A 20,808-nucleotide genomic window follows, 5' to 3' on the forward strand; every position below is an offset into this window, starting at 1 on the left:
CGTTACAGGGAGTAAAAGGCCGCGCGTTCACTCTCGGGACCAGAGTGCGTGTTCTGCGCGGCGGAACTGGGTCACTCGGCCACCGGGGATTATTCTTCCTGTGCCCTCGCTCTCCCCACGGACCGGGACTCTGCATTTAGTCGCAATATCCTGCCATCACGAAGTCGACGCTGACTGTGCGCGCTCGGCAAGATGCGGCATCTTGGACATAAATAGTGCATTTTCATCCATTTCAATGTTGGTCATACACGACTGCGCACACAGTTCTATCACTCACACACACACACTTACACATCACCAATATGATGTGTTTTTTTCCCTAAGAGAACTCACCCAGAATATCAGGTTGAAGGCAAACATCAGATATTTGACGCACATCTCTCCTCCCGACAGCGCAGCCATAGCAGAGCCTGACCTGGGGAAGACGCTTCAGTCGCTGCGACCGATTCACAGCGACGGTAGAATAAGAGCTTCTAAATAACAGCCAGGGTGCAGGATGCGCTTCTGTGGCGACGCGCTTCGTGCTGTGCGCGCCTGTGGTCCCCCCCCCACCTCCATATAACGGGCTGCTGAGGCAAAGCCTAGTTTTTTCTCACCACTGCTGCGAATTTGACCCCCCCCCCCCCCCCAGACTCGGAATAATAACAAGTGTCACACTTTGAATTTTACGAGCGCCAACAACAACCTATTGAGCGTATTTTGTATCTTCTAAATAAGATTACGCACGACTTTATTTTCAAATGATGCCCTACAACTCTCACAGTAAAGGGAGCCTGCTGTGCTGTGGCTTTTTCCTGCGGCAATGCGATGACGTAATTCTCTCAGAATATGAAACGCGCGTTCATGGTTTGAATTTACTGCACATGAATGAACACGACGCACGAGCGTAAACGCGTCTTTTCGAGACGGCACACGCTTCCTATTTCTAAAACCATCGCATTGAATGTTTGCAATGTTTTTTTTTTTGGGGGGGGGGGGGGGGGGGGGTTGTTGTTGCCATGACTGCGCAAGGTAGACTAAACGTGCACATACAGAGAATTATCCTGACAACCTTTTTTTTTGGCACATTCCACAGAACTCATTTCACCATTTCTCACAATGCACAAAAAATGTCGAAGTGGACTTGTAGATATCAAAGATGATCTTTTCCTGAGACTGATGATCAAACGATCAATGTTTTTACATCTTAATCTTCTTACCAGGCGACATATGAAACGTGCACTTGAGAGTGTTCATCCTTACACGTTCCCAGTGTTTGTGTGTAATTATGGCACGGCTTAGTCATTCGTGTGTTTGGCACGGCCGAAGCGGCGCTTTTGCATCAGATATCTCCAATAACTGTGTTTTCCACCAGTGTTGTTTGTGTTGGCACTGATGCGTAGACTTATCAGTCAGCCAGGCGATCAGTGGGCACATCCTGGTATTGTCCTGCTGGAGAATGTGTGCCGGTGTCCGTCTGCAGGCAGAGGGCCAAATGGCTTTCTGGTCTTTTTGACATGACCTGGTCTGGAGGAGGGGTCTTCGGGGAAAGCCAGTCACATTATGTTTTTGCTATAAGATAGATCTTCCAGAGTTGGATTCTCTGCGTGTGTTGTTTCTCACACAGACCGTTACACTGCGTCATGATGTCTTGACTGTTTGAGGTCTCAAACGTCCAACGTTTGGATTTTGATATTGGATTGTGTTTGTTTTCTTTACGTTTTTTGTGATTCAACTGTGTTGCAGCCATGGAGGTATGACTTAGTGGAGCTCAGAGAGCTAAAGAAGGTTTTCTTTTTGAGCAAAAGAGTGTGATACTGTTGGTGTAAATGATAGTGATGATAATTTTGAGCATATTTATAATTCTTTCAGATTTCTTTGAAGAAATATTTGCTAGGGATTTGGGTTTTTCTGCATCTGACTGGTGAGTGTAAATCCGGTGATCATTGAACAAAAATATAACACTGTCTCAAAAACTATTAATATGTGAAATATATCACGCAAGACAGATCTAAGATGCTCCTGCAGTAAACTGCATGTTGTTATATTTTGTCTAGCGCACGCGGCTGCTACGACGGGGAGATGCAGTCTTTTTGCACGACATCACATTCACACGTTTGACGGGGTTTTATACGAGTTTCCTGGGGACTGCAGCTACCTGCTGGCTGGTGAATGCAAGCATAGGTCCTTCACACTGCTGGGTGAGTCACACTGAGGCAATTCAGTTAAGAAAATAAAAAACCCTAAATTCTAATGGTGTTTGATGCAGTGCAGTTCAGTGGCTAGCGTGTAGCTAATGCTGTGGAATAACTATAACAGTATTCTATACTAACCCTAAACATCCAATAACATTTTGAGATATAAAGACATCAATTATTTTTATCTGTCAGAGATTTGATGTAGAATTTAATGAAGAATTACATTTGTGTTTAATGAACAGGTGATTTTGTCAACGGCAGAAGAACCGGGCTTACGCTGTTTCTGGGCGATGCTTTTGAGCTACGCCTGTCTGTAGATGGGCGCCTCGCTCAAGGGGACAAAAGGTTGAGTAGTTACCGCCAAGGAGGTTTTGTCTTTGATGCCGTTTGTTTGTCTATCTGTTTGCTGGTTAGCAGGATTACAGAAAAACGACTGAATGGAACTTGATGGAAAAAACCTGAAGATGGGGCCTGACCTGAGATCCCAGTAAATACTGAGAGCAATCTAGATACTTGTCTGGATACAAAACAAATCTGGATTTGCATTTACTTTAAAAAAAACATGTCTTGTAAAATATGCATTGAATTCACTCACCAAAAATCACAGTTATACATCACTATCATGCAAAACGTCTTCTGGATCTGTTCCAGAATGAGGTCAGGAAAAAAATCTTAAATTTTAACATTGAAACCCCCATTATGGATGAAAAATTCAGTTAAAAACACACATAAACTTAAGTTCACTTTTACTTTTCATATTTAGTGTATGAAGACACCGTGAACAATTTATAACCTTTTGATGGTGTAAATCCAATTAGGAGGGAAATGAGATGCTTGGCGGAGGTTTGCGCTCTTTGATTAGATTGTCATGCAAGTCATCATTCATATGTGTAGTACTGCATAAAAAGTACCTCATGTTTTTTTGGTGTGTGTTTTTCAATATAGATTAGCTCTTCCCTATGCGTCTCATTCTGTGTTTGCGGGCTCAGAGCTTGGCAATTACAAACTCTGGAGTGAGGAGTTTGGCTTCACAGCCACCATTGATAGCGCAGCCAACATTGCTGTGACACTAACCAAACACCACGCCAACAACACATGTGGCCTCTGTGGCAACTTCAACTCTATGCCAGCTGATGAGTACACCGCTCAAGAAGGTAAGCTCATTTAGGAAAATCGAGCTAAGTATCTCGGACAGTGTGTGCATGCCCGGGAATGAAGGTTTGGAGAGTCCATTAGTGCTGGAGTCTTGGATATGATTTGATTCACCGGCTCTCAGCAACAGGAAGAGTCGTAACTCAGTGCAGGAAGAGATAACCCATTGTAAATTACGCAAGCGAGTCAGTCATGGTAGGTCGGATGAGATTAAGGGGAAATCTGTCATCTTGTTTTATTTATGTGTGCTTTCAGGATTCATAACAGAAGACAGTTATGACTTTGCAAACTCCTGGGCGGTGAAGGGTGCAGGTCAGTCGTGTCAGCGTGTGTCAAATCCAGGCCAATCCTGTAACAGCACAAAAGAGACTTCAACGGTGAGAACGGTGAACCGAGACACTCATACATGTACTGGCATAAATATATACTACTACTACTACTACTACTAGTACCACTGCTACTACTGTACCAGTCCAACCTGGTCACCCCCAAGAAGAACCTCAACATCTTCATCCCTGACACTTCTAGCTCCGCCTCCTGTCTCTAAGCCGTCCATCATGGCTGGCCTCACAACTTTCTTGTAGACCTTTCTATACATTAAATTTATTTCACTTTGAAAAGGAAGATTTATTTTCACTTTTATTTGAAAGAATCTTTGAAAATTAAAAATAGCTTCACAGTCTACTACAGTATCAGGAACTTTTTTCTTTTCCCTTACAAAAGAGAATTGCACTTCACTTCAACCTAATTGTGCATCTCTGTTCGTTTAGATTTTGGCCGGCTGCAGTGTGTTGCAGACATCGAGTGTGTTCCTGCACTGTGCCCATCTGGTCTCTCCGGAGGCATTCCTGTCTCTGTGTCAGGAGGAGGCGTGTCACTGTGACCAGAGGAATGGGGAAGACTGTTACTGTCCAATCCTGTTGGAGTACGCTCGCACATGCCAAGCACACGGGACTCTTCTTCGGGGCTGGCCGGAGGAGAGCCAGTGCTGTAAGATTGTCAGCCAGTGAGAAGGTTGTTATGCTAAGCTATGAAGGTACATGACAAAAATTAAAAGTAAGGTGTGTGTTTTTTTTGTCTTCAGTCCCCAAGTGTCCAATTGGGATGTTGTACAGTGAATGCACCAAGTCCTGCTCTACCACCTGCCATAGCCTTAACATCCAAGAGGTCTGCAAGGAAGAGTGCTTTGATGGGTGCACATGCCCTGGTAACCTTTCATTCACCAAGATCCCCCTTTTTTCTTTGGTACTATTATTCGTAGTGTTTGAAATGAGTGTAAATATCTTTTCAGTTGGTAAGGTTTTGGATGGTGTTCGCTGTGTGGAGGTGTCGCAGTGTTCCTGCGTGCACATGGGACGACATTTTCTTCCAGGGTCTACAATCTCTCAGGACTGCAACACCTGGTCAGACAACAATATGCACGTGAAACCATGATAAGGAAGAGAACATTGCTTTCTCACTAATTTGCATTGATTCTGCAGTGTGTGCCGTCATGGTTCCTGGGAATGCACCAATGAAGGCTGCCCTGGTGAGGGAGCTACTACAGTATAGACAATACATCAGTTATCCATTGTTCTGGAAAAATAAAGTCTTGAGTCACTCGTTTCCAATGTTATATCTTTTTCTGTGTGTATAGGTGAGTGTTTGGTGGTTGGTCAGTCTCACTTCAAGACCTTTGACAACAAATTCTTCACCTTCACTGGTCGCTGTCAGTTTCTTCTGGCAAGAGATTGCACTGATGGTGGATTTTCTGTCATAATCGAGAACGTACAGGTAATGGATTTTCTTTTTTGGTGCAAAAGCATTTCAATTTAGTAATCACTTTTTTTTTTTTATGTATTTGTCTTTATTTGTTCCACTGGCTTTGTGTCATCTTCAGGATTTTGGTTTTTGGTTTTGTGTTTCAGTGTGCAGATGTTCAGGAGGCAGTGTGCACACGCTCGGTGACGCTCACCCTGCCCTCGCTGGAGGACATGACAGTGAAACTGAAGCATGGAGGAGTTGTTTCTGTCAACAGCATGGACATCCAGACCCCAATGCACCATGGTAGGTCAGCAGACAAGATGTGCATTTCATACCTCCGTGAACTATGCTTAACTGTGTGATTATTTCTGCTGATTTAATATTGCACAGTTTACTTGAATATCTTTGTTGATTTGATTTCCAGACGTCATCTCTGTAGAATAATGTAAATTACAAACCGAGCTTTTATTTTTTTTCTGTTATCAATTATACTGAAATACTCTGATCAGCTCCCCCTGATATGCAATGTCCTAGGTCACCTGCACATCCAGAGATCTGTTCGGTCTTCTGTGCTTGTTAAGTTTGGAGACGACCTCCATCTGGACTGGGATGGCCGGGGCCGTGTGCTTTTAAAGGTATGAACAGTTTGAATGGAAAGAGGTGAAATTTTGGTGAAAACACGAAAACAGGAGCAAACAGCTACATTTAACTGATTACTTCCCCAGCTGGGACTGCGATTGGCGGGACGGACTTGTGGACTCTGTGGCAACTACAATGGTAACCAAGGTGATGACTTCTTGTCTGGATCTGGTCTAGTCGAGGCAGAACCTCAGGCATTCGGCCAATCCTGGAGGATCAACGGAGACTGTGAATCCAGCCGCAAACATGAGGCTGATCCGTGTGCCATTAACCCCAAAAGAGGCACGTACACCTCAGTGCCGACACACACGGCACCGCACACAAATATAAACAATCCTCTCGCATCTTTTAGTGCATTTCGCAGACGAGGCATGCTCAGTGATGATGGCAGACGTGTTCAGTCCGTGCCACTTTCTGGTGAACCCGGGTCCGTTCCAGCGGTTCTGTCGCTATGATGTGTGTGCGTGTGTGGACGGCGAGGAGTGCCTCTGCTCTGCTCTGTCTGCCTATGCAGCCGCCTGCGCTGCCAGAGGGGTCCTGCTCAGCTGGAGGTCTCCCTCACTCTGTGGTAACTCTCACACACAGCTCTATCTATTTATACATGTACATGCAGATAAAATATAAAAGCTTCATTCTATTTTTCAGAGAGGAAACAGCATTGTAGAGAAAAGATAGATGTCAATGCTAATATGTGCAAACAATAATCAGAAACAAATGAAAATCAGGACATCAAAAGCATGTCCTCATGGGGGTTTTTTCTCCTTTTTTCTCACAGTTTAACTCAGATTATATCCCTAACCCTACTTTCAATTTTGTCAGAGCTGGAGTGCACTGGAGGTCAGGTGTATGAGGCCTGTGGGAGCGTCTGTGACCGGACGTGTCGCTCTTTGTCCGGGCTGGAGGCAGGCTGTAAGGGGGAGCGGGTGTGTGAAGAGGGCTGTTTTTGTCCTGTTGGAAAGTACCTCAGTGACTCTGGAGCGTGTGTGACAGCTGACCTGTGCAACTGCCTGCACGATGGACAGCTCTACCAGCCTAATGACATCTACGCAGATCACAACAGCATCTGGTCAGTAGCTGCTTATGTTTAGAAACTCTTCTTGGTGTTTCATTGATACACATGTTTTCTTTTGCTCCTGCGTATAGCTACTGTGAAAAAGGCTCTATGCGCTGTAGCTCCCCTGAATTGAGTGCTTCGCTGTCTGACCTCTTCTATGATGATGATCTGACACCTGTCAGAGGTACAGTACCAGATTTCTACTCACGTTCTGCTCTGATCGCTCATAAATGCTGTTAGTTTTACCTAACAATTAAAATCATACTACTTTATAAACTTTGTGAGTCCTTAATAATTGTATCACATGCTTAATGGGACCTGATTGTTTCTGTGTATGCAGAGCGCCGGTCAGCCCAGTGCCCTCCTCCACTCATCCGTACCAGCTGTGAAGCAGGAGAAAAAGGCCTTGAATGTGCGAGAACCTGCCAGAATCTGGATCTGCCCTGCATCAGTCTTGCCTGCATCTCTGGCTGCCTCTGCCCAACTGGCACAGTAGGTGATGATGCGTGCTTCAAATAATGGAGCACCCAACATCAAAAACAGACCTTGCTGATAAATTAAAACATTGATTTCAGGTGCGTCACCATAGAGACTGCATTGCACCGGAGGAGTGTCCCTGTTACCATAACAACAGGCCATATGCATCAGGGCAGTCAATCTCTGTGGAATGCAACACCTGGTAAAAAATGATCGCTTGCATGCACAGATTTGAAGGGAATCGCCTGCGCTACGCTTAATGTGCTCTCGTTACAGTGTGTGTGAGAATAGGAAGTGGCAATGCACAGAGGAAGTGTGCAATGGTGTGTGCCGCACAGTTGGAGAAGGGCATTACATTAGTTTTGATGGGCTCACATATTCCTTTCCTGGCCTTTGCCAGTATGTCCTGGTGCAGGTAAGAGAAACATCTGATCTTTGGAGTGGATTGTACAGTATATTAATGTCAAAACAGAAAAATATGCAATATCTCCCTCTCTGTTTGTCTTCCTGCTTGTCTTTTTTAAACTGTCACACGCAGGATACGTGCAATGGAGAAGGAGGTTTATTCAGAGTGCTGGTACAGAATGAGGCCTGTGGAATCGTTGGACGTCGTTGTGCAAAAACCGTTACAATCTTTTATCAGGAAGGCTTGATTTTAATGCAAGCTGGAGAGGTGATACTCAAATTCACACATCCCAACAAATGAACACAGTTTACAAATACATAGCAAAGCAAAGAGCTTGTTCTGCCTGTCTCCATAGACATCAATTCAGCCTTTACAGAATAGTTCTACTACTTAAAGGGTCTATATCAGGGGTGGGCAAACATTTTGACTCGCGGGCCACAATGGGTTCTAAAATCTGTGTGAACTGATATAAATGACAAGTAAAAGTTATTACAAAAGTCATTTGGCCTTTTACAGGTAACATTACAGGGAAAAAAATGAATTTCATTGTGTGTTTGCAGTGTAAAAACAGTAAAACATAATGACAATAAAAAGCAAATCTTAAAAAGGTAAAATTAATGAGGTTTAATTATAATAACATTTTATTATATAATTTGGACAAGTTCGGCGGGCCGGATTAAAAAGCCCAAGGGGTAGTTTGCCCATGCCTGGTCTATATCAATGTTAAATTATATTTATTTATTATTTTTTTTAATTATAAACATGGTTTATAATCTAATAAAATGGCAAAGAACATGGTTCCTTTTGCAGGAATTTGGAAACAAACCGTAAAGGTGGTTAATCACTGAAATTGCAAATTCAGTGATGACTAAAATAGACAAACAATGTCGATGAAATTGTGATAGGAAAAGATATGTGGAACCAAAATGCAAAACCTGAAAGAAAATGTAAATCCAGTAACAGCTAATCAAAAATGTCCAAAATACCCTGAACAATCCAGTCATGACGGGGGAAACCTTGTCCCCGGTAGGATTGTAAGAGAAATCTTACATGAGAGATTATTCATACGGAGGAAGATAAGGGAGAAAAAGACAGATTAAATACACAGATTAGAAAAAGGTGAAAAATATGAACAATGTAACTGAAGGGTAACCATAAACAGGAGGTGTAAAGCAAAAACTTGAAATACAGGAAATAACAAACTTAAAACCCAGGAACATCTGTCATTCATAGGTGAAGATGAAGAGGCCGGTGCTGCAGGGTTCACAGGTGGAAATCGTGCGATCTGGTCAGTATTATACTGTGCTGCTGGGGAAACACATCTCTCTCAGCTGGGACAGGGGGTCCCGTGTCGTAGTTCACCTCTCAGCCACATACAGGGTACTGATCGATGGCACTCTTGCTTTATGGTATTTTGTGTTTTTTTAATGTTATATTTAGCATCCTCTCTCTGTTGCATGCATTGTATTGTTTGCAGGGACGAGTGTGCGGCTTGTGTGGCAACTTTGATGGGAATGTCAACAATGACTTGATGAGCAGTAACAACCAGCTGGAGGTGGACTCGTTACACTTTGGGAACTCCTGGAAGGTTATTCCCAGCTGTGCTGATGTAACAGAGGTAAAGTATTTTCATCAATTTAAGGCTCAAGTCACTTTTGCAAAATTGAACTATTGCAACAAATGTAATCCCACAGACAGACACTAGAAATGACCTATAATTAATAGGATGCACGTTCTGTAAATATAACAAACTGTCATGTGGCTATACACAGTAACGTTTCATTCATCGACCGTTGAATACGGTCTATCGGTGTCGGATTACCTCGGAGTGTATTGCTAGTTGCTGCCCACACTGTTTGAAATCCACCTCATGTTATAAATGATGCTTTGTAAATGATTTATGCTCGACATTCTGAAATATTTAAAAGCACTAAACAACGTGTGTTGTTGTGTAGGCGCCGACCCTTTGTGGTGACGACCTCGTTAAACTGGTAACAGTGGAGCAGTCATGTCGTGTGATCACCGGTCCGCTCTTTAAAGAGTGTAACAGCCAGGTGAGCGTAACGGCGGGCATGCTTTGTATTCCATGACGCCACGATCATTGTCTGGTTTACAAACACACACACACACACACAGACACACACCTCTGCCTGTGCTTGTCTGGCTGCAGGTTGATGCAGAGCCATATGTGGACATGTGTGTGGAGGCAGCGTGCTCTTGTCCATCCGTGGGCGACTGTGCGTGTTTCTGTGATGTCATCGCTGCTTATGCTCAGGCCTGTTCAGAGAGTGGCGTATCAGTCAGCTGGAGATCCAATAGTCTTTGTCGTGAGTGTCTTTTGTTTGTCAAAAATCAACTCAAACATGGATAATTGTCTCATATTTTACTTGATCAAGATAATCTAATGTTTTCTAACGTGTCAAAATCATCAAGTCATCTCAAGCAGTTATTTACAATACTCTATGTAAAGTTAATAGCTTTGTAGTTCTGCTTTCTGAATGAGACATGAAGTAGTTCTATCATTATGCCAACGTTTTTCATTCAGAGCCATTATAATCAATTCTCTTCTATTGGATTTGTACTATTAATGGTATTGCCAACAAACATGTTTTTCTTGGTATCACGAAGGTCACAGATTATGTTTATCTTGAACAAAAAAAAAATCAGGTTTGACCAGCCAACAGTTAATACTATATTAAACAACAGCTTGTAATAGAAGGGTGATTAATAGTGTAATTTAACTGTTGATCCATAGCCATGAGTTGTGAGGAACTGAATCCCAAGGGCCCCGGCCTTGGAGAGGAGCTTTGCCAGTGGAGGTACAATGCCTGTGGCCCTGCCTGTCCGATCACCTGCCAGCACCCAGACCCCCTCCACTGTCCGCTGACATGTGTAGAAGGATGCCATTCTTACTGCCCCCCAGGTGTCGACAATATTCTCTCAACACTAACAATACAGTCGAGAGATCAATTTTGTTACATTATTTGATAAAGGTTAGTGTGAATTCAAACTCCAGCATTGTTTTTTTTCTCAGGCCAACTACTAGATGAGGTTGCCATGCGTTGTGTTGAGCCTTCTCAGTGCCGGCTGTGCGTTCATGAGGCTCAGAGAATCTCCCACGCCAACAAGGTCATCCTGAATCATCATGACCCGGACCGCTGCAAGATATGGTAATATTTCCCCACACACTAAATATTTATGGCTTACTCATGAATGCTCTGCAGAATTGTTAACACATTTTGAGATGCTTTGTTCCTCTCTTCCAAAGTCACTGTGAAAACAACACCCTGAACTGTGAAGCTTGTACCTCCTTCACCACGACTACTCCCACACCGCCACCCCCTTATTCCACCTTCACCACCCTACCCTTCACTACTTTGATACCAGAGGATGCATGCGACCGCGCCATGGACCTGGCATTCCTGTTAGATGGTTCGAAAGCCCTGAGTGAAGATGAATTTCAGGCAACCAAAGACTTTATCCTGGGAGTGGTCGAAAGATTTCGCATGGGGTCAGCTCACACTCGAGCCACGGTCCTGCTTTATCACTCTGGAGTAAAAACATATGACCTGCAGGTAGATGGACCTACTCGTTGCATGTGTGACAAAGCAAAGCGTGTGTTGTTCTCGCATGCAACAGTGATTGTGTGTTGTCGTACTCATTAACTAGCGGTCCGTGCTAAAGAATGAGAATCACGGTAGAATGAATCTTCGCTGTTCCATCTGAGCTCAGAGACAAACTAAAGCTACTTTCACCTCTCTCTCTCTCTCTCTCTCTCTCTCTCTCCCTCTTATGTATGTCTGCAGGTTCAGAAGTGGCTGTTTAAGAAGACTGTGCGTGAATTGCATTACACTGGAGGAGATGCGGCCTTCTTGGACGAAGCCGTCAAGTATCTGGTTATCAACATCTACGACAAGAACAAGCGCGAGCAGGCGGGCCGGGTTGCCATCATCTTGACTGCCAGTGCAAACCCTCGGCCCGTCCGTGCCCTCACAAAGATGCTCCGCAAGAAATCCATCACCACCCTGACGGTGGCGTTGGGTCCCGGGGTCAACATGGGGCAGATTAATGATATCAATAAGGTCAACCCAGAAAACAGGGCGTATGTGCTCAGCAGCACGGGTGAGTTGTCTGATCACTTGTTAGAGCTGACAGAGCACCTGTGCACCTTGGGAATGGAGCCGGAGGTGCCAAAACCTCCAACGCCGCGGCCCACTCCTAAAGCTCGCCGGAGCACGACCACGACGACAATGGCTCCTCATTTGGAGGCCAACCTCACGCAACTTCCCAACGTCCCGACACCCACCTCGCCCGCCGGCGTGTCTCCCGTCTCTTCAGTTAGAGACGTGACGTTCATCGTGGAAGGCTCTGATTCAGTTGGGGAGGCAAACTTTAAAACGTCGCTCCTGTTCTTGGAGGAGGTCATCTCTCAGCTGACAGAGGAGGAGGAGGAGCTCATTCGCGTCACTGTGATCCAGTACTCGGTGACGGTCACTGTGGAGATCGGTCGGCTGCAGCTGAGGCAGCAGAGGTCTTTGCTGCTGCGAAAACTGAGAGCGATTCGTTGGAGGGGCGGCAACAAGACAAACACAGGCGCAGCTATCAGCACGGTTCATGACATCTCCACGGTTCCGCCGCCACGTGGCCCCACGCCTCCGCAGTTGGTTTTTCTTGTGACAGAAAACCCGCCCACTGACACCGTGACGCGCCCACCATCTACAGACACCTATACCCATGTGTATCCCATTGGCGTTGGACAGAAAGTGCACGAGTTTGACCTGCTGCCATTTAGCTCCCCTCGACGCCCTCTGATGGTCGATGAGTACAATCGTCTGACAACTGTGGTCCACCGAGTTGTCAACATCACACGCAGCACAGTCAGGCCCCGCTTTCCTGCACCGCCACAGCTGGTCACCCCGACGCCGTCCAGTCTGCCGCCCTCAGGTACGAAGTCGTGCACAAATCAAATCACTCAATCCAGAAGGAGTTTTTAGCCCATGTTAATGTTTGCGTGTATCTTTGGACAGTGCCGTGTCAGACGCCCGTGGATGTGCTGTTCCTGTTGGAGGCCGGAGAGCAGATTGAGGACATGAAGACATTTGTCAAAGCTTTCATCAACAGTGTCGACGTCGGTAGGTGTGAACTGGCCTCTGAATAGCATTTATAATCTACATTGCGTTTCACTGATATGAATCATTGTTATTAATTTTGCATTTAATTAGTTTGCTTTTTTTTAATTGTATTTTAAAATACTGAATACAAGCTTTTGTTTAATTCAAAGGATTAACTCAAATTTTGATTTTACGACCAAAAGTTTTTTTTTATTTTTATTTTGTCAGTGCTATGGAAGTATTACATATAATAAGAACACACCTTTAAATAGGCAGTGAGGGACGCAGTGTAGATGATATATTTAAGTTGGACTGAATTTTAGGACTTTGGCAAAACTATAAAAAGTCCATTTGTGTTATTCCTGTAACCAGACTGTGGCTCTCACCCACTGCATTTCTGTAGAGATCCAACTTCTTTATGTGTGCAGGTGGGAATGGCACTCAGGTGAGTGTGGTTCAATATGGAGACACCAACACAGCAGAATTCACCTGGAAGGAGGAACAGAGCAAATCTCACCTGCTAGCCACGTTGAAGCAGATACCAAGCAGGATGCCTGCCGCCCCGGCGCTAGGTAATCTAAGACCCAAACTAGAACGATATTGACTTTAGGATTATCTTTTTTTGTCATTCAGTTATTCAGTTATTGATTTTTTCCCCCCCATTTTATATCAAGCAACAAATAAAAGTGTTGTAAAGCAGACATGCACATATTTACAGCTCCTTCTGCTTCCAGGCTCTGCGCTGAGGTTCGCTGTCCAGGCGGCTGTCTCTCCGGTCCGTGGTGGAAGAGTTGGCGTGGCCAAGGCTGTGGTGATGCTGGTGAAAGACAAATCAACTGACGATGTCAACGAAGCAGCAAACGAGGCCCTGGTGGCTGGTGATTATGTCACCAATGACAAAATACAATTTGGATCTGCCGCTTTCAGTCGCAGTTCGGTTTGCGTCGTCTGTCTGGTTTAGTTTAATTCTAAGTCTCTCTCTCTCTCAGGTGTATCAGTATTCCCAATCGGAGTAGGACCGAGCTATGACAGGAGTGAGCTGAGAGTGCTTGGTCGCCATGGCAACGAAGACAACACCCTGCACTTGGACAGCATGGATCAATTACTGATGCTGCTGACTCTGGACCATGGTTATGCGGAGAGAATATGCAGAGGTGCCGACGGACACCCATGCAGCTTTCCAGATAAAAAGCTTTAAGTATAAATGCTGAATCTTTGCTGTGGTTTGCAGCTGGTCCGCCCGGGCTGTGTGTCGACGATAATGGAAACCAGAGAAAGGTGAGTAAGATCTTCTGAAAGCAATGAAAAAAGCTTTTCGGCCATTTCAGCATTATTTTTTCGTGATGAGCCGCGAGTCTCCATTTGAATGTGATTCAGCCTGGCGAGTCGTGGCTACTGGCGGACGGCTGCCACTCTGTCCTGTGCCACCCCAGTGGGGCAGTGACTGTACAGAACCACAAAGTCAGCTGTGAGCGACTCGAACCACCAGCCTGCAGCAACAACATACCGCCTGTCAGTGTCCCAGAGACCTGTGGCTGCCACTGGGAATGTCCCTGTAAGGAGAACCAAATAGCATCTGAAGGGTTTAGCAGTGCATTCCACTCACTTTGTTTCCCAGTGGCAGGTAACAGTGAAGGGCTTTCCATTGATGGATCACATGGTTCTGCTTTCTTGGTGTATGTTCACAGGCATGTGCATGGGCAGCTCTACAAATCATGTTGTTCGGTTCGACAGCTTAGCGCTTAGCCTGGATCGGGATGGTTTGTGCGCCTACACACTTCTCACTGCCAGCGGAGACACTGGCGAGGAGTCAGAAGTCAAACTCTACACTGGTCCGTGTCAGGACTCGGCAAATTACTACCGCATCTGCATGAAAGCCATGGAGGTGACCCACGGGAAGCACAAGCTGCTTCTGACGGATGACATGACGGTAAGCTTCGTGTTTTATGCCTGTTCTGAAACCTGAAATAAGTCTCTAAGGTTCTATTTAAAAACTGCACTTCTAATTTGACCAGGCAGTGGTCGATCAGGAAGAACGATCGCTTCCGTGGCGGAACGCTGGCATGGAGCTGCTGCGGTACGGAGGAGTGATGCTGCAGCTTAAATCTGACCATGGCTACGTCCTTACCTTCACTCCTCAGAGCAACGAATTCACCATCACACTGCCAAGCTCCTCCGCCGCTGGCCACACTGCTGGACTCTGTGGTAATACGTTTTTATTTAGTCATCCACCCTATTGATCCCCCTGAATTTCCATCTATTGGGACCGTAACACTCTCCTTCCTCTGTCTGTCATTCTCTGTGTCTTTCTTCCAGGTGCTTGTGGGGAGGAGAAATTGAACAGCCTTTCATTGCGTGATGGCAACTTGACCACCGACCAGTCAGAGTTTGTCTCAGACTGGACAACAGCTGTAGACGGTGATGTGTGCCTACTGAAACAGAGTCAGGTGTGTCTGCTTGGAGCAAGGATGGGATGCCAAGCTCTACGTTCCCAAGCGTTCGAACCGTGTCACAGACACATTCCAGTCCAGGTGTTCCTTGCCAAGTGTGAGGAGCAGGCATGTAAGGAGTCAGATGTGTGCGAGCTCATGTCTGCATACGCACGCCTCTGCAGACAAAGAGGCGTGTGCGTGGACTGGAGGAGCCCCCACCTCTGTCGTGAGTCTATTTTTGATGTGCGTGTTTTAACAGCAGGTCTGATCCTAAATCCAAACGTGAGCCCGATCTGTGTTTTACAGCTTTACAGTGCCCCAGCTCCATGGAGTACGATGCATGTCGGACAGGGTGTGTGGAGGACTGCGGAAGCTCGCATATGTTGCGAGGCGACTGGTCGGTTGCCAGGGGTAACGAGTCATCCTGCCTGGACACACCGACCGAGGGGTGTTTCTGCAGAGGAGGGACGGTCTTGCATCACGGACATTGTGTGTCACCAGAAGAATGTCGGAAGTGTGTCGATCACCTGGGACATTCGCATGCGGTTAGACATGATAATAATTAAACAATTGGATGGGGCATCGTGTGTCCTTAACATTTTAGTGTGGTGTGAGCGCCATCTAGTGCTTATTTTTAGTACAATTTAACACTGCAATAAAAACGGCGTTTCATTTGTTTGTACAGTACATGCAGAGTTGGGTTCCAGACGACAACCCGTGTTTGATTTGCATGTGCTTGGACCAACAACTCATTAACTGCACAGCTCGACCCTGCAATGACAACAAAGGCAGGAACCCGTTCCGACAATACGGCTTTCTTTTTCTGACTGTAAACATTTCGCCAGCAACTATTAACGTGTGCCACACTTTGATCATTTGCCATCTGTGTACAGCTCTGCTGTGTGGAGCCTGTGAGATCCAGAGGGAGAGGAAAGGGTCAAAGTGCTGTCCAGAATCTGAGTGTGGTATGTGCCATTCTTGTGTTCTGATCTCCAGGTCCAGTGTGACCCCTACCCTTGTTAGAAGATCCATCAGTGCTCACTTAAAGCAGCATGTTTGTGGTCTCGCTCTTTGTCTTTTCAGTGTGTGATCTGGTGAGTTGTGACCTGCCTGAAGTGCCACACTGTGAGGACGGTCAGACAGTTGTTCTGAAAAACCCAGGGGAATGTCGGGCTATTCATGAGTGTGGTATGACATTTGAACTTCATCTCTGATGTTCGAACATGGAATGAACAAACATACATTCGTGTGATCTCTTTTACATTTTTACTCTACACTTCTTTCCCCTCAGTTTGTAAAAAGGAAGAATGTGCCCTGCAAAATCCCCCTAATTGTCCCTCACATCGCAAACTATCTATGAGAAAGACAAAGTGCTGCGATGCGTACGAATGTAAGTGCAACTGCAAGAATGCCACGCACACCTGCCCCCCCGGGTTCATCACATCCTCCTATAGCGATGACTGCGGCTGCACAGAAACCAGCTGCCTGCCAGACAAGGTGAGCTTGAGTTTAGCGCACCAGTTTGTATTTTATGCATTGTTACTGTTTGGGCTATCCTGTTTTATCGTTGCCGGTCTCTCCAGGTGTGTGTGGTCGGTGGCGTGGTTCACCCGGTGGGGAGTGAATGGGAAGAAGGGTGCGAGAAGTGCAGTTGCACCCAGCTACAGGACAAAGACACGTCACTCCACGTTGCTCAGTGTATCCCGCCTGTGTGTGATAGAACCTGCCCTCTGGTGAGACACGCGCAGCCAAGATCCTTGAATTTCGCCTCTCTAGCTGTTAACTCTTCTATATATATATATTTGTTATGCATTTCAGGGCTCTACATACATGCCATCAAAAGGAGAGTGCTGTGGGAAGTGCACAGCAACCAGCTGTGTGGAGTCACTGGGACAAATGCGAGGGGACACACTGACTGGGGCAAAACTTAGACAGGTGTGTTTACAGAAGTTATAACTTAAACTTTTAGTAACGATCTTATATTGTTGTTGCACGCTTGTTCTCTTGTCTCATTGATTATGATGTCCATCTGTGTATAGGTGGGAGAGGTATGGCAGACTCCTCTTGACAAATGTGTCTTACAACAATGTGTGAAAGTGAAAGACCAGGTTTTCATATCCACGACGAATGTCAGTTGCTCTGCTATGAATACTCCGACCTGCCCACTGGGAACAGAATTACGATGCAACATGCAGGATTGCTGCCCCCGTTGCCACTGCGGTAAGCACACTTAGATATGCAGTTACACACATGGATGCAGGAGGAAAATGCAGACTTCTGCATTTACTGAAATTCTACCTTTAATTTAGTTGTAGTTGCAGGAAGGGTCCAGCAGATGTCTCGCTTATATTCGTTCTTTAGCCGTGTTCCGAGTTATCCTGACCTGACCTTAAGGCAGGTTAGATATTATTATTTGTATTATTATTTGTGCTTTCCCTTTTCCAGCTCCTATGGACGCCTGTGTCCTCAACAATACTCTTATAGGAGTAAGTTCTTCTTCCGTTTTACAGCTGTGTGAATGAAGCCTTCAGAGCTCCATCTTGATCTGTACGTGTCTGTTCAGGCAGGAGAAAGGCTGATGATAGATGTGTGTACACACTGTGACTGTATGGTGGAGGAAGGGCTTGTGAGAAAATACAAATTGTCCTGCAAGAGAATCCGCTGTCCCACTTGCCCCATGGTAAACATTATTTTTTAAATTATTATCATTATTATTATTTGTCATCATTCTCCTTGACTAACCAGTAAATTCAGTAATCGCTTATTTTCATCAAAGATTGTCTCATCTACTGACTGCATTCCTTCCTTGATCACCAATAAATTCTGACCAAATTATTATTTGATTGAAAAAGGTAAATAATGAAGTATTGATCAAATTATTTGTATCTATATTAACGTCCTTCCTATATTCTGTATACACTTTTCTGATGTTTTCAGGGATACGCTCTGCAGCAGGAGGAGGATGTTTGCTGTGGTCGATGTCTACCTACAGCCTGTTTCATGCAAAAGCCAGATGGAAAACTGATCAGTCTGCAAGTACGTGCTTGCAAGACAAAAAACTCTAAAAACAATAATTGTTTCATAATATGATGCTATATTCCTTATTCGCGTCCCAGGTCTGGATAAATTGCTGATAAGACAAACGACATTCTAATAAAATATGCCATACTATAATGAAATATTATGCTGATACTAAACTATACAATTCTTTGCTACACCCAAGAATACTTTACAATACTGCATTAAACTGGTCTACATTATATAGTATATGCAAGCTCTTTGATATGCTTTTCATATCTATAATATAGTTTTCGATATTGTTACGGCCTATTACTACTGGTTCTACACAATACATTTCTGTGTCAGCTATACTATAGGAAGAGTCCCCAAATCAGCCTAATGTGTTTTTTTTCTGTTATAAATGTAATATTTTTCATCATGGGATTAATTCAATAAGCATTTAAAATGACATCATTTCAACACTTGGGATATAAATAGTAAATGTACATGCATGCTTCTCTCCCTCAAGGTGAACACCACTAGCCAGGATGGTTGCAACTTGTATAGCTGTGGTGTCAACAGTAAAGGAGATCTTATCCTGCAGACCAGGGTCACCACCTGTCCTCCTTTTGACCGCCAAGCTTGCCTGGACCAGGGGGTACAAGCGCTACACAAACTGCCCCCCTATCCATCCCAAAGTATTCCCACGCCAACCTCCGACTAATAGCCATATATATTAAAACCTTGTCTTTTCTCTCAGGGAAAAGTGAGCCAGATTGGAACCACCTGCTGTGAGCTTTGTAAGTAGAGCTGCAACCATCTGAAAGACTTAAAAATAAATAAATGAATACAACTTGATGCTTTGATTATTAAAAAAAAAGAGTGTGTGTATATGTGAAGGTACAGAACCGGAATGTCGGAGAACAGCAGGAACACTGAACTTCATCAAAGTGGATGACTGTCAGTCAGACCACAAGATAGAATTGCACTATTGTGAGGTACGAGGCTACACACACACACACACACACACACACACACACACACACACACACACACACTCACACACACACTCACACACACTTCCACATGATGAATAATCTCTCTCACCGTTTGTGCTGTGCGTCTGTTTGTCAGGGAAAGTGCCGCAGTAAGTCCATGTACTCCTTGGAGACGGCTGCGGTGGAGCAGGCCTGTGTGTGCTGCTCTGCTGTGGAGACAGAGCCGGCCAGCGTTCCCATCCTGTGTGCCAACGGCACTCGTGGCCACCACACTGTCCTGTCTGTCTCTGCCTGCGAGTGCCTTTCCAAACACTGCACCTGAGCAGAGGGTATTATCGTATCCACGTTAAATATACCTATATAAATCTATATTTAATAAATGAAACAGGAATATAACCAAAAACCCGTCTACCCCTGTATTTCATCTTGTTTTATCGTAATCTGAATCTTCATGTTGTAAAGGGTTGTTAATAAATTCCTTTTTCAGGTATAGGCTTTATGTTTTGACTATTTGATTATTAGAAGTGTCTGAATCTTTATTAATAAAGACAATAATTTATTTCTGAATAAGATTCTTTTGCGCTGGTTCATCATGTTTGAGACAGAAGAAATGGTTTATGAACGGTACAAGTCTTAGTCTAGTCACCTGTAAACTATTGCATGTCTACTGCCTATGGCTTACGCGCACGCACGCACGCACACACAGGTAATATCCATCACACCTTACTCGCGTCTCGTATGAAACTGTAAGGGAATTAGCCTTCCTTTGCGCGCGCGTTAAACCCGGGGTTCCGGGAACGCGCACTGGCGGATTGTCTACCTTCTCAACCTCGTGCCAGGCTGTGCACGTCGCGCGCGTCCTCGCCATCTCCAGTACCGAGAAGTGATCCTCCTTGAGCACAGGTGAGTCCGCTTTGTCACGTTTCTTACACCTGATGTTTGAGGGAGAAACGGCGTTGTGTTTTATTGTAACTCCATCAATACAGCTTGGACTTGAACTATTATTTTTAACATTCAATATCTCGGTTACCAACATGTTGGGTTTTTTTTTTATCATCCTACCATTTGGCTGCGAACAATTCTTGCGCCCGTCAATGTTTAATTCCACAAAGCAGCTGTTGTTAATGAGTTAATTAATTAGGGAGAAACTTAATTTCAGGTTTGCTGTTTGATGTGTCCGATCACCTGTTTAGATGTGTAATCTGTTGTATTCCACGGCTCCTCTGCGCGTCTGAACCTCTGCTGCTGAGCTGTCAGCAAGTTTGTGCCATTTAAGCTCCTCGCTGAGACGCGTAATGGAACGCTTTTACGCACTCTCCCTTGTGCTGAACTTTATCCTCCACATTGTATACGATCCACAGTGGGCTGACGAGATTAAACAAAACACTATACCACACACAATATATATATATACCATACATGAAAAAAAGCTAAACTGAAGAAAGAATGCCTACAGTAACAGAAAGAGTGGCTGTTGATTTTATAGTTTTCTTTATGATTTATGATATGATTTTCCTGCGTGCCCTTTGTTGAAGTTAAAATATTTTTTCCTTGGGTGAGCTGTCAAAAAAACAAAGAACTGACATCAGAAAAAGGAAAAACACTACGAAAGCGTTCAC

At 44.7% G+C, this 20,808-nt stretch overlaps 1 protein-coding gene across 1 annotated transcript; it reads left to right on the top strand.

The window, feature by feature from the left end:
- Nucleotides 1-1,727: 1,727 nt before the first annotated feature.
- On the top strand, nucleotides 1,728-19,733 carry vwf (von Willebrand factor). Its single transcript, XM_068739906.1, has 53 exons — nucleotides 1,728-1,733; nucleotides 1,852-1,903; nucleotides 2,037-2,180; nucleotides 2,420-2,522; nucleotides 3,123-3,331; nucleotides 3,585-3,706; nucleotides 4,100-4,319; nucleotides 4,414-4,536; nucleotides 4,621-4,732; nucleotides 4,811-4,857; nucleotides 4,966-5,102; nucleotides 5,237-5,375; nucleotides 5,607-5,707; nucleotides 5,798-5,993; nucleotides 6,064-6,279; nucleotides 6,531-6,777; nucleotides 6,855-6,949; nucleotides 7,106-7,257; nucleotides 7,341-7,444; nucleotides 7,519-7,657; nucleotides 7,781-7,915; nucleotides 8,882-9,028; nucleotides 9,126-9,266; nucleotides 9,604-9,702; nucleotides 9,819-9,975; nucleotides 10,404-10,571; nucleotides 10,683-10,818; nucleotides 10,917-11,223; nucleotides 11,455-12,592; nucleotides 12,676-12,780; nucleotides 13,188-13,331; nucleotides 13,494-13,637; nucleotides 13,749-13,913; nucleotides 13,991-14,037; nucleotides 14,137-14,314; nucleotides 14,448-14,689; nucleotides 14,775-14,964; nucleotides 15,076-15,417; nucleotides 15,498-15,736; nucleotides 15,877-15,979; nucleotides 16,085-16,156; nucleotides 16,275-16,379; nucleotides 16,483-16,688; nucleotides 16,775-16,924; nucleotides 17,010-17,126; nucleotides 17,231-17,411; nucleotides 17,637-17,677; nucleotides 17,755-17,871; nucleotides 18,129-18,227; nucleotides 18,721-18,849; nucleotides 18,952-18,991; nucleotides 19,092-19,189; nucleotides 19,326-19,733. Exons 1-53 carry the CDS (start codon nucleotides 1,728-1,730, stop codon nucleotides 19,509-19,511), a joined length of 8,532 nt encoding a protein of 2,843 aa, XP_068596007.1. The 3' UTR covers nucleotides 19,512-19,733.
- The last annotated feature ends 1,075 nt before the right edge of the window (nucleotides 19,734-20,808 follow it).

Source organism: Brachionichthys hirsutus, chromosome 5, assembly GCF_040956055.1.
Source record: "Brachionichthys hirsutus isolate HB-005 chromosome 5, CSIRO-AGI_Bhir_v1, whole genome shotgun sequence".
In the NCBI taxonomy this organism is placed as follows: Eukaryota; Metazoa; Chordata; class Actinopteri; order Lophiiformes; family Brachionichthyidae; genus Brachionichthys; species Brachionichthys hirsutus.

Excerpts from the sequence above, each read along its gene's own strand:
- vwf (XM_068739906.1), top strand. Across the intron at positions 5,708-5,797 it reads GGGGCCGTGTGCTTTTAAAG|CTGGGACTGCGATTGGCGGG; the intron begins GTATGAACAGTT and ends TTACTTCCCCAG. Across the intron at positions 16,925-17,009 it reads GTGATAGAACCTGCCCTCTG|GGCTCTACATACATGCCATC; the intron begins GTGAGACACGCG and ends TATGCATTTCAG.